The sequence below is a fragment of the Pteropus medius genome, unplaced genomic scaffold (assembly GCF_902729225.1).
Source record: "Pteropus medius unplaced genomic scaffold, Ma_sr-lr_union100, whole genome shotgun sequence".
In the NCBI taxonomy this organism is placed as follows: domain Eukaryota; kingdom Metazoa; phylum Chordata; class Mammalia; order Chiroptera; family Pteropodidae; genus Pteropus; species Pteropus medius.
In genome coordinates, this window is record NW_024354500.1 from 33207457 (window position 1) to 33220983 (window position 13527).

The following is a 13527-nucleotide window of genomic DNA, read 5'->3' on the forward strand; positions in this document are numbered from 1 at the left end:
TCCCTGGACTGCATATCCACATAACCCCATAGTAGATATTTAAAAGCAAACATTGAGCTGAAATAAGTTTGGCAGCATGCATGATTTTAAGGGGAAAAAATGCCAGAAAACTACAATCTAAAAGTTGTATAAATCTTAAGGTATGCATTTTACAGTACCATAAAATATTATACTTCAAAGAGCCTGTGTGTCTTTCATCTTAGCATAAGAGAATGAGCAACCCTTTGAGTCCCCATCAAGGCACATAGCATATATACAGACAGTTTCCACGGGACTTTTTGCATGAAGCAAATTGCACCAAGAGTATCAAGTCTGGCACTGTGGGTTTCTTGGGAGCTCAGAGGAGCCATTTCAAGTGGAGGATTCAAGCTACCTCATGAAGGTTCTGCTTTAACCCAGATGCTCCTACAAATAGGAGCATTCCATAATGCTACCCAAAATGGGTCTTACAAAGGAAACACCTTCAGGTTTACTCACTGTAGATCTTCAGGTCCCTAATGGATTGAGGGATCATTTGAACTGGGAAGGAGGAAAGGGTTTGCTGATGCTTGATTAAGAAAAATAAAACTTTCTCTCTCTGTGTGTCTTTTTTTTTTCTGAGTCGAAATGTGTTAAAGGCTCATTTTCCTTTACAAACAAACGAGGTATTGGACATGAAAGAGGCCTTGAAGGGTGTTAACCTACCCAACAGCCCGTGAAGAGTTAAGTAAATGCGGAGAGAGTCGGTGCATAATAAAAACCCACTTTACAAAACAACCTTTACAGCCCTGGCTCCCTTTTGCTTCCCCATTTTCACCATATTGAGGCAGGCCTGTAAGAACCCCCTTTTCAGCCTACTCGCGAGCTCTTTCTTATTTTAACTGTTCTGCTTTAAAGTGATTATCAAATCAATATGAAAAAAAAAAACTTAGAGACTGAGCATAAATTAAAGCGGTGATGGGAAAAGGTGTGACAGTTTCCTTTGTTGGCCATAGCAAATCTTTTTAGGGGACTCAAAGATGGAACTGAAGCCACAAGACTGTTTGCATCTGTTAGGCAGACTTAGACCGCCCTCCAAACTATTGGACTTTCACTTAAAATTCTGTGCAGGGAAAAGTATATTTACATTTGTTGCATTTGAAATGAGGCATATGCTGATGAATGTTTTAAAGAGGAAGAAATAAAAGGAGAGAGACGGGTTTCTCCCACACATACCCTCCCCATTTCTAGTTTCAAAAGTAGCTATGACTGTTTTTCTCTTTGTTTTTCACTCTGCCAACTATGTCCAGGAGGAGTGGAAGAAAATAACTTGCTAGATTTACAACTTGCTTTATATATACACACATATAATGATATATACATATGTAGATGTGTCCATAGACATAGATATATAAATAATCATATACAATACTCCTTAATTTCTTCTAGTATCTTGGAGTGTTTCTCTCAGTATGACTGTTCCTTCAGTATGAGTAATAAACGGGAAAAAAGGAGATTAAAATATATTAAAAAAGATATAGGTTGAAAAAAGGTTTCAAAATATCTGAAATGTAGAAGATGTAAGGCCTCGAAGCTCTCCAAGGGAATGAACTGCTTCCCTCCCATTCTCTGGCGCACCGTTAAGATGTTTATTTTCTTAGAAGAAACGAATCTCGGGTCTCTTCACTTAACAAACTTTTTTCCCTCATAAGTAAAACATGTTGTTTGGTCGGATGACATTGCATAAATGACCAGTTGAATGGCACTAAGTCGAAAATTGGATAAACTACGGTGTTCTTTTGCACGGGATTCGCTCTTTGTCTGGTGCTTGCAAATGTTCTAATCCGCTCTTTTGAAAAATGCCCAGCTTTGTGCCTAGCACAGAAAAAAAATTTGTACAGATACAAAAAAATCAGCAGCAGACGTGGCTATTAAAAGAAGTAAATAGGTTTTAGTTGAGCTAAGCATTGAATGGCAGATTTTTCCCCCCTTGAGACATAAGGGGATACTTGTGAAAAACATAAAAAATGCCCTGAGCGTATAAAATTATTTTGTGAATATAAATGTAGAAAGTCAAGATTTATGGAGCCAAATCTTTTTTCTTGTGTGCCGATCTTGAAGCTATGGCTCTTTGTCTGGACTGTAAGGGCTTTCACTTTAATTTTAAAATGATTCCTTGCTTGGAGGTAAATGAGGGGAAAAGATTTTTTGTGCGCAACAAGGGATCTCTTACGTCTCCAACTTGTGCTCTTCAAGTGTCTCGCCTTTCGTTGTGGAGTCTATGGAGAAGGTGGCCAGCTTTGTGCGCACTGAAAAAGTAGAGTCTCACAGGTAGAGCTGCATTTTCAGGCAAATGAAGCTACAAATTCATGTCTTCTAGGTTCTTTTTTGACTATTAATGGGCTTATTTGTTTGAAACGAGGCTGTGACAATATGCTTGCATAATTATAAATTCTATTGTTGCAAAGAATGTGCAAAAATTCATTAAGAAAGAAAATGGGAAAGAGATCTAATTGAATGATAGCCTCCACAGTATCTGAATTTTTTCCTTCCTTCCTCTCTTCTTTCCTTTCTTTCCTCCTTTCAATCTTCCTCTCTCCCTTCATTTTCTCCTTTCTCCCTTCCTGTTTCTTTTCTCTTTCCTTCTCTCCCCCTTTATTTCTTCATTTCCTTCTCCTTAAGAAGATGCATCTTACAGAAAGTTAATGGCTTGAAGAGGAAAAATAAAGTTGTAAATGAACTGGGTGGTGGGACTGGGCACTCCTCAGGCAGAGAGAATTAGGCTCAATCACACACCCTGGCCAAGTGCCTTGTTCAGATTCTTCCATTGGGGTACATGTTCTAGGCTTTCGTTTGCGATTCTTTGCTCTCCACAGCAATCTAGTTATCTTTGGTGAAACTTCTGCTAGAGCTCAGGGTCTCAACAATGCCCCTAGAACAAGCCGGTTCCCCAATTCGTGGTAAACTCCCTACAGCTCAGTCTGGGACAAACGCCTGGGATACGCGTGTAGACCTAGCCAAGCGCCCAGACTGAGGGTGCGATTGGTCATCAACTTATCGGGTCTTACTCTGAGTCCATTTGACTCAGCCCCAGCTTCCCTGATCTCCCTCACCCTATCCCCTCAGGGACACAAATGTGAATTCACAAAAGACTTCCGTGCAGACCAACGAAAGTGGAGGCCTGCAGCTAGCCGGACTCTCAAGCGTCCAGGTGAAATGCCTTGATCCAATGAGAGGGACAGAATGGCACACGCCTCCTCTAATTGTTTTTATAACTTTCCATAAGTGGGGTGTGTGTGTGTGTGTGTGTGTATGTGTGTGTGAGAGAGAGAGAGAGAGAGAGAGAGAGAGAGAGAGAGAGAGAGAGAGAGAAATTGAGAGAGAGAGAGAGAGAGAGAGAGAGAGAGAGAGAGAGAGAGAGAGAGAGTCAGAGCATTAACAGAGCGGGAGGGGGAGGGCGAAGAGGGGAGGGCGCAGACAAATTCACTGCATGCTTATTTACCTGCAAGTCGTCTGCTCCCGCGGCGGCCAGCCCCAGGCTGGGCCCTGGCAGGAGTCTTTGATCTGGGTGCATTCCATACTGAGAGCCATGGCTCATGAGAGACAGGTCGTGGCGGCGATAGGCATCGAGGCAACCCAGCTCCCGCCTCTGCTCGTCCAGGCAGGACGACTTGAGCGCCCGCGCATTGTGCAGGTTAATAAAGTCGGTGGGCTCCCCGTGGTGGATCTGCTGGTAGTACTGTTGCGAGTGGTGGAGCGAGTTCAGAGAGTAGGCGTCGGGGGTGACGGCCGGGTGGCTGTGCTGAAACTCATAATGGAAGGACTGGTGGTGGAGCGGGGTGTACTGGTGGTTAGTGGAGAAGTAGGGGGACGCAAACTCGGTGCCGGTGGTGGAGTAAGTTAAAGGAGAGGAGGAGGAATAGGCGACAGTGGAATTGGCTACGGACTCCAGACAGCCAAGCTGCATCAAACGGTAGCTGTTTGATCCGTCGTGACGTATCTGGAAGGAAGAGGGGGAAAAGGGAGAGCAGAAAAACTTGAGGTTTGTCATTTTGCAACCAAAGCACCGCTCTCCCGGAGCCAGGAGCTTTCTCTGGCTCTTCAAGGAGATCGAGCGCGCAGGGCTCGGGTAGAACCGCAGCCCGGGCTCAGCGCCTTCGCCAGGGAGCTTTCGCGAGCAGGAGGACTGGGGGTGGGCGGCCTCGTCCTCACAGTCGAGAGCGTAAAAAAAATCCCCCACCCTATATAGGTGCGAGTGACAACACACACACACACACACACACACACACACACACACACACACACACACACACACAGCCCCTGCCCATTTGCGCTGGGAGCCAGGCTTGAGACTGACTCCGGGGCCGCGTGGAGCAGAACTAGAGTCCACACGCACAGAGCGCTTCGCCACTCCAGCCAAATCCCAGCCCTGAGATTCCGCCGTTGTCCAGGCCGAAATGCTTCTCCAGAGATGCTCAAAATCAGTGTCCATGTATCTAAAAAATCCAGTCCGTGCAAATCGTTCAACTTGCTCACTTCCTTAACCATCTGGGGCAAGGAATCCAACCCCCCCTCCCCGCTTCACTTTCCTAGAATAAGCCCATTCCAAAAGGGGTGCGTTGTTCCCCACCCCCTTGTCCACCTACCGTCCCCCCCCATCTCTTTACTTTGCCTTTCTGAGTATCTTTTTCCCATCTCTATCTCTTTCTCCTCATCACCTCCTCCCTTTCTTTATTATTAGGATTATGTTTTCCCCCCTCATTATGGTAAATGCTTCTTAACGTGGCAGAGTTGCCCTTCCTGGCGACAGATGTCATAACGAACTTTCTCCCCTTTTCTTCCTTAACTTCTCCCGAAAGCCAGATTATAATTAAACTTAACGGTCCAATATAGATTAGAGACAGGGGAAGCTGCCACCGCCGCCGCCGCCGCCACCGCCGCCGCCGACACACACACGCGCGCTCAAAAAAAAAAAAAAAAAAAAGTAATAATACCTCGGCATCGTGGACTAGTCCCGGAAAGGTAGTTGACATGTTGGGTTTCTCCGAAAGCTTACGATGCAATTTCCCCCTCCAAAAAAAGAATCGGGAAAAAAATCCAAACTTCTTGTATTTTCCAATTTTTTTAAGGAAAAAAAAATGTTCTATAGATAGAGATCTAAATTGTAATAGCTTTGCCCGGATCAGATAGCTCCTTGCCTCATACCCACTTAAAAACCTGTAGGAACAAAATTTTCCCTCTGCACAAAAGCAGCTCCCTGGAACAGATTTTGTACTTGCTGAGTATTTCTTTGGCTGATGTCGTAGGTCCCTTGGTAATATAGAAGTTTTGAAAATTAAGCATCAGCACTGAGAACTGGGAGGACAATAGGCAGAAGAGATTTATCCCAGGAGACAAGGAATAAATATTGTATCTTCGCCTAATAAGGAACTGGAGGTTCTTTCAACATTTTTATCCATTTTTCCAACCTTTATCATGCTTTTCTATACCGACTGAGGTAGGGGCTCATCTCTGCAGAGAGCATTTGCACACATTTTATTATGAAGATAAAGATCTAGCCTCAATATGTGTATATTAGAGATAGGAATATATATTAATTAAAGCTTCCTTTTACATGAGTAAGTGTTCATTCCTATTGGTTCCACTCCCTGGATGCTGAAAGCTGCTTTTCCCAACAAGCACCCAAGTCAATTTTGCTCAGATTGGGGGGTCTGCCTTTATCCAAGTGGAAACAATACTACTCTTTCCATATTTACATCGGATTTGGGTTCTTTTCCCTCTTTTGAAAGGAAACACCCGGTGGTGGCATACACTTTCTGCAGCTTTTAAAACAAATAACCATGATGGACAGTTACAAGTTCCCATCATAAAGAAATAGTGTAACTGGTAATATATTTAAGAAAAATACAAGAGAATAAAATGCATGAGAAGTTTCTACATTTAAGTTAAACGATGTCTTTCAATCCCCGACTCATCTCATTTTCTCTCTCTTTTGTATTTCCCTTCTCCCCTTTGGGAAACAGTGCTGGATGGGGAGTGTAGGGTGTAGACCATTTAGCAGTGGCACCAGGTATTTGAACACCAGTACCCCCAAATAACCCTTAAATGGTTGAAAGTTATATTTTACAAAGAGAGCAGGAAGGAGGGAGCGCACACCTATCTCTAGCTCTTCGGTGGATTTCTCGACTTTCAAGCAGTGTTTGAGCTTTCCTTCGTTCAAAATTGCCTTCAGGAACCAAGTGGTCTAGCTCCTGGAGGGGGTAACGGTGGCTACATGCTGGAAATACTGAGACTCTGCAAAGTCCTGTCTCCAACCATGTCTGTCTCTTAAGAACTGGCTGGCCCCACAGACTCATCTCAGAGATAGAAGGGGTAATTTAGTCTTAATTGCCATTTCATTTGGTTAGCTTTTAAGTGTTTAAGCTGAGAAGGTGTCTTAATAATAAGCCGCAGGCAAACAGGCATGTGGCTTTTTTTTTTTTTTTTAGGTCGGGGTTTGGGAGGGTTTATTAGGATCTGCTCATGCAGGCTAACTGGGGCTGTCACTCAGCGCTCTTTGCTTTATATAAATGGACAAAGGCACACGACAAGAATTGAAATGCACTGTCTGAAGTGGAGATCCGTGATGCTTCAGCCCTGCACAAGGGTCAGCAGCGAACACTTGCTCCCTTTTTCAAGGTGCGCAAGCGTCGTCCCCGCCCCCCCCCCAACTTCTTGAAATTCCATATTTTGGTCTAATGAAGTCAGGAGACTGAGAACCCGATGAAGATGAAAAGAAAGAATGCTCAACTTGATCTTTAAGTAGGAGGAGTAAGATGAGTGCGGTTGGCACTGAGGGGCTGAATCCCAAAATGCTTGCAGCGGAATCTTTTGTTTGCCAGGACTGAGTAAGGTCTCTATATTCTACCCACAGACGAAATAAATAATTGTCCATGGGAGATGGGGATTACCCCCACGACCTTACCCCAGGAACCCCCGCCCCTGCGAATATCAAATATACAAACCTCCCCCCAGAAAAATGTGTTGGGCCCGCAGCTTGTCTTGGGAATTGCCAGACGCACTTTTTTTTTCTTTTTTCTTTTTTGGTGAATGATGGTTTCCCAGTTAGTCCAATTCAAATGGAAAAGGATGGCCCTTTCTCAGAAAGGCCACAACCCCCTCCCCCAATTCCCCTACTGTCAGATACATCTTCATTTAAGGCGAAGAGACCTTCTTTCCGAAGCTTAGGTCCAGTCAGCAGACGCAAAATCCTCTCCCCCGGGAACCAGGAGGCTCAGGACGTCGTGGACTCCTGCTCTGCCTGCTGTCCCAGCGCATTTGGCCCCGTGTTATGCCTGTCCGGGAGAAGATCCACACTGCAGCCTCCGCACTTCTGACACTCTCGGTAATGAGCTCTGGCCTGGAGCTGAGTGCAGCTGCAGAATGACCTGTAGTTGTTTCGTCAGTCTGACTGAGTACCTCAGGACATCACCAAAGAACTGGCAATCTTACCTCTCCATTCCACTCCCTGGCCCCACCCCGTTTTCCCGAGTGACTTCTAGGTACCAAGACAAAAGGGGTCCAGGACTTCATTTATTGTACTTCTTGAATCCCCGTGGAATTAGAGGAAAGTAAAGATCATGCAGAATGCGAAAAAAAGCTTGTGTTTGTATTTAGAGGAGATAAAGTGGGGAGGGTGATGTTCGTTTAGTTTAGGGGTCTACTTTGCCGCAGCACCATTCTCCTTTTGGGAAGCTCTTGTCCTCCCACCCTGGTGTCCTGGCGTCCCACACCAGAGTCTGAACTGTAAAGACACTTATTTGGCCAACTGCTCTCGCTCGCTTTATCCAAAAAAAAAACAAAAAAAAAAAAACCAAAAAAAAACCGTTTGCCTTCAAAGAAAATTGGGGAAGTCATCCGCGCCATATGCACATACTGGTCAGCGCTCCCTTCCATCTGCTCTAGGGTTGCTCAGCGCGCCCCTTTTCTAAAGAAACTCATCGAGGCAGGTGTGTGGTGTGCTTGGTGTCTGTATGTGTGTGATGGGTGCGCACGCAGGATTTGTTTCTGACAGACAGTCCCCCCCACCGTCTCCCTTTTCCCATCCAATTAATAGTCCTGAGCAATTAATAAGTGCCATACTGCTTGACCCAAAGGCTGGGCTTTTCAGCAAAGCTAATTCCTTTCTCTGCTTTGCCCCCTTCCCGGTGAGCAATTGGCCCACACATTCTCCAGCGGGCGGCGTAATTGAATTAACTGGCCTTGGCGAGTTGGAGACTGGTGACAATCGCCTGGGGCTCCCTCCCTCGGGGAACCGGTAGTGAGCATCCCAGCCTGAGCCGCAGGCCCGGCTGGCTCCCGCCCACTTGAGATAGCTCATAAAAACAAGGGAGCAACCCTGCCAGCCACGCACCCTGGAAGCTGGAGAGGTTCTCCCTTAGCACCCAGCGCTTCTGTTCTGCCTTCTGATTCCATGCTTCACACTCCAGGAGGGACTGTTCCACCACGGCCGCTTTAGGAATTTGCAGAGAAATCTTTATATCTACATTATTGTTTTGGTTAGGATCCAGAGCTAAAGAAGAGAGTTTCTGAATTGTTTCCTACAGTTCAGACGCTGGCGTGGGAAGCTCAGGTTCCTTCTTGAACTTCTAGGCTGTTATCATACAAGTCACCTCAGTTTTCATCCAGTCTCAAACATTTTTACTGAAAGGGTCTGTCACCCATTGCATGTTTGAGGTTGGTGGACAATTACCAACAAACAAGTGCCTATCCCTAGTTTTATTAAACATGTATTTCTCCTCCTCCTCTTATTCCTACCTGGATTTTTTTTTCTTTTTCTTTTTGCTTTTCCAAATGGATTTTGTTTTACTGTTGCTTGAATAAACTTTTCCCACAAAATTGTCTGCATAATGCTAAGTGAAGTGGAGTAGTTAAGAACTGTACTTATCTGGGCATTTTCATCTAAAAATATCTCTTTGGATATATTCACACCCATGAATCATCTTTCCTTTCCTCTTTTTCTCTTTCTTTTCTTTCTTCTTTCTTTCTTCTTTCTTTCTTTTCTTTCTTTCTTTCTTTCTTTCTTTCTTTTTCTTTCTTTTTTTCTTTCTTTCTTTTTCTTTTCTTTTTTCTTCTTTCTTTTCTTTTCTTTCTTTTTTTTCTTTTCCTTCTTTTTTCTTCCTTCCTTCCTTCCTTCCTTTTCTTCCTTCCTTCCTTCTTCCTTCCTTCTTCCTTCCTTCCTTCCTTCCTTCCTTCCTTCCTTCTTTCTTTCCTTCCTTCTTTCCTTCATCTTTAGAGGAAGGTAAAGATGAGATCGAATCCATTAAACTTATGCCTTAAGAGAGCACATAAGTATATTGTATAAGAGTGAATAGTAGTGTGCTCTGCTTTAATGGGGCATGCAGTTCCCTAACCCAGACATGAGTTTGCACAATAAGAGATAATTTTCATGATTACAAAGCCCCTAGCTTTGGAAGGGTACTTGTACAGGAGAACGGTGGAGTACTGAAGATCTAGTATAGTAGGCAGATGTTCTTTCCACAAAGCAAGCAAGAGGTGTAGGTCTGAATATCAGTACTTCTCCCAAGGCTTCCAAGCCTCTGTCCTCCCATTGCTTATTTTGGATGCACAAAAAGAGCAGAGTTGCCTTTAGAGAGTTCAAAGATAGCCAATGGCTGTCGTATCTTATCTTAGTGGTATTCTGGTTTTATCTGCCCTCAGGCACCCTTCCACCTCTTTGTGAATCCCCTGCCCTCTGAGACCTCCACCCTGGATAGGCTTCTAAGACAAGCCCAGCCTGGGGTCTCCAATAGCCCATCACACAGGGAGATTTCCGGGCCCTCTCCCAAGAGGCCTGAGTTTCAGTCACTCAGGATTTTAATGACTTGGAAAGGTCTTTTTATCCAAGGACCTACTCTAGTATGCTTCTCCTAACTTCTCCCAGTTACCGCTGCTAGTGTTAGGTGCGTGGGGGCAATCCTTTAAGTAGAGGAAAGACAATTACACGCTATCCCAATTCCTGGTTCATTCATTTTTTTTTTTTTTCATTAGGCAAGGTGGAGCAATAAGAGCACTCCAAATACCAGGAAAATTCTCGAGAGGAGCCAGGAATTTAAAACTTGTCCTAGTTACAAGGACCAGGATGTTTGAAGAGCAAAGGCTTGGAAGCATAGATATTCACATGCAGGCACTCAAGATCACCACCCCTCAACACACACCCCAAATGAATTTCTTGCTTTTCTAACTCCTATTAATTATCCTGAACTGATGCTGACACTAGGTATCTTTCTAAAGGTCCTTCCCTTATCTTTCCAGTTAAGATCTGATAACTCTTCTTTCTCCTTTCTTCTCTGTTTTCCATCCCTCACCCCCATTCCACTTCCAGTAACAGAATAGCCACTTTGTGTAAAACGTTACCTAATTACAAACGAGGAAAGGCAGATCATTTTTTTAAAAAGTGCTTTGGGATATTTAGGGGAAATTAATATTTCTGACAGACTCTCCTGTCATTTCAGTTTATGGGTTGTCATTGATTTTTAAAACGCCTTTTTTTTCTTTCCGTGTGTGTGTGTGTGGTTGTGTGTGTGTGTGTGTGTGTGTGTGTGTGTGTGTGTGTGTTGGGGGGAGGACGGTAAACCTCCTCTTGCACGACCCTTCGCCGCCCTTTGAGCTGTTTGTCAAAAGCCTAACGCAGATCTGTATTCCGTCTTAGCCTTGCGGCCGACAGGCAACAAGGATTCTATAATTATACAGAGAAAATGCTTTTGCAAGCAATTAAAAAGCATTGCTACCGTATTAGTCAGAAATTAAATGGAAGAAGTCTGAAGTTTTGTCTTTGATAACAGTAAAACTTGGAGATGAGGCCCTCATCTGAGAGGGCAGACTCCTCGCCAGTGTGCAACAGCTGCCGAGTTGGACACAGGCAAGGCACGGATTCGCCTACCCCTCCCCACAGTCTGAGCGCAAGCAGAGCCTCCTCGCCTGTGCGTTGGCGTCCGAGGGCGCTCACACCTACAGCTGGGCGAAACCGGGAGGGCACAGCGTCCTGCAGGCCTCCTGGCTGTCTGGGCTCTCGGGCAGGAAAGCAGCCTCTTCTGCTAAGGCTTTGCTCTCCTATGGGAAACTTGCCCCGTTTAGCCAAGAAGTACGTGAGTTCCAAAAGGGCCACGCTCTGTTCTCGCTCCCCTTCTTCAGTTTTTTGGCCTTGCATAGCACTAGAGGTTTTTGAAAGTTTGCTTGTCATATACGGAGCCTTGGTTTACTAAGCATTTTTACAAGTATTGACTCATTTGCTTCTGACAACACTCCTCCCCACAACTAAAGTAGGGAGGACATGTATAATTATTTCACTCTTTTTATAGAGCCAAAATAACAAAGTAACAGCAGCAGCTAACATTTATTGAGCACTTATACGTGTCAGGCCCTGATCTCAGCTCTTTACGAGCATTATATCATTTACCCTTAAAACAACCTTACGAGGTATATGTATTGTAAGGTAGTACAGTACGTATTAGTGTTGGTATGAGGTAGATATTACGGCAAACAGGACACTGAAGCACTTGTGAAGGTGAGGAATAAAGAAGTATGAATGATCGCCAAGGTCACACGGGCTTTGAACTCCGATTTGGGCTTCGAATTAAAAAAATTTTCCTATTACAACTCCTGTCTTCTGCTACTGCATATATTTTTTCAAGTTTTAAATGTCCTCCTTTTATTCCACATCTTCATTCCTTTTCAGATCCCTAACAGAAAATACCCACATGGAGGCCTGGTCCAGGTTTCTTTTGCAGTAGGGACTTATCATCTTGCCACCTTGGAGTGGAAATCTTCCAGACTCCTGAGGCTGCAAATCCAGCATCCTTGGTCTTAGCCCCCTCCCCCACCCAACCTTTTTTATTCTAGTGATGGATTGTGTCCAGGCCTTCCAGAGACTGTCCCCTCCCCTGGTCGGTTAGTCTCCGGCTCTATCCCCGGGAGTCAGTAGCTCCAACAGGCCCTGCATGAACTCTCTAAGCCTGCGTCAGGCACCCGGAACCAGGCTTCAGGGGCGACCAGCAATCCCCGCCAGTCTCCTGAACCAGCTAGGCTGCCGCTTTGTGGATCCAGCGCTGGTCCCGGGAACCCCTCATAACCGAGGTTGCTAATTGTGCAGCAATAGGTACGCTGAATCTGGAACCACAGCGCCTGGGACTCGAGCCCGATTCTACTTGAGCAAGTTACTTATAACAGCTCTTTCGCTGTTGTGAGGTTTAAGTGATTATATATTCATCAGCCTGGACCCAGGAAAGCGTTTAGTAAGTGTTGGGTGTTTTTATTTGGAAGGGGAGGTTGTTAAGGAGGCACCTGAAGTGAGGCATTGTGGTAGAGCACCCCCGCCACCCTAGGGTTCATTTTTCGTGGCCTTTGGACAGATGGCGCAGAAGTAAATCAGGCTGGAAGAGACTTCAGAGGCCATAAGAACCTACCCTTTGGTGAAGTATAGGTATAAAGTCATATAACTAAGCAAGCAAAAATGCCAGGGCTGGAGATAGATCTCAGATGCTTGCATCTACTCAGTCCAAAGCATCTCATTCAGAATCCTGGGAATGGGGAGCTAGGTTGTCCTTCCCCCACCCCAGTTACATTTCTTGTATGGCTAATTAGTATTTCCTCCTGGCTTAACTAGCATTTTGGTCTTTAAAATTTTTGAATTTCATTTCTTTCTTTCTTCTCACTTTCTTCTCACACCCTCCCTCCCTCTGTCTCTTTCCATCCTTCTCTTCCCCCTTTTCTCCCCTCCAGGTTGGTCCCAAGGTCTCCTTATGCCTTCCTGGGATTCTGCTCTGATTTATTTCCTTCCCCTTTAATCTCCAAAGATTTGTCTCACTTTTCCCCTAAATATCCTGGATATCTTTTCAGTGACATGGGAGTTGGGGAGGTGCTTCTCTATCCTCAATACTTCAGGTTCTGGTCACCCTAGTACATATCTTACCCCTTTCCTTCTAACCAACCCCTGTGGACTGGTCTGATTGCCAACCCCATAGTAGCCTTGTGGAGCTTTGAGGCAACCAAATGCTCTAGTTACTTAAAAAAAAAAAAAAAAAAAAAAGCTTTGTCTGCTTCTGTCAATTATCCCTCTCAAAGGTCCCGTTTATTTTTCTATTGACCTTTTTTTCCTTATGTACTGGAACAATGCCTCATAATTTTATTTATCTTAATCTCTGGTGCAATCGCTCTTTTATTCTTCAACTTGGCTGTGCTAGTGTTTGCCTTTACACTTTTTTGACTTCATTATGTAATCTTGCTGAATCTCCTCTCTCTGTGCATGCTGTTTAGACCTCACATTTGTCTTTTACTTACCCTTGAATAGTTTTGTTTTGAAACTCCATGGTCCATCTATATTTACCTTATTCCTTTGTTTCCTTCAATCTGTCTGCTGCTTGGAATGCCCAGGGATATTGTCTAGAAATTTGTACCATTTCTGCTTTATTACACATCTAACCCAACAGGATACTTCACTTAAATTTTTTCCCCCTACTTTGCCCTGGCATTTTTGGCAGTTTGTGGTCCTGCCCCTTCTTCCTAAATCAGTTCTGGTTACAGGCACAATGT

General features: G+C 44.6%; 1 protein-coding gene across 1 annotated transcript in view; it reads right to left on the bottom strand.

Moving 5' to 3' along the window:
• TFAP2D (transcription factor AP-2 delta) overlaps positions 1 to 5517 on the bottom strand; it is a 54399-nt gene extending 48882 nt beyond the window's left edge. Inside the window, exons 1-2 of the mRNA XM_039852975.1 lie at positions 4953 to 5517; positions 3461 to 3958 (exon numbers count right to left, since the gene is read on the bottom strand). Of these exons, the coding sequence (XP_039708909.1) occupies positions 3461 to 3958; positions 4953 to 4991 (537 nt within the window). The 5' untranslated portion in view covers positions 4992 to 5517. The remainder of the gene's footprint in view (positions 1 to 3460; positions 3959 to 4952) is intronic.
• Between the last annotated feature and the right edge of the window lie 8010 nt (positions 5518 to 13527).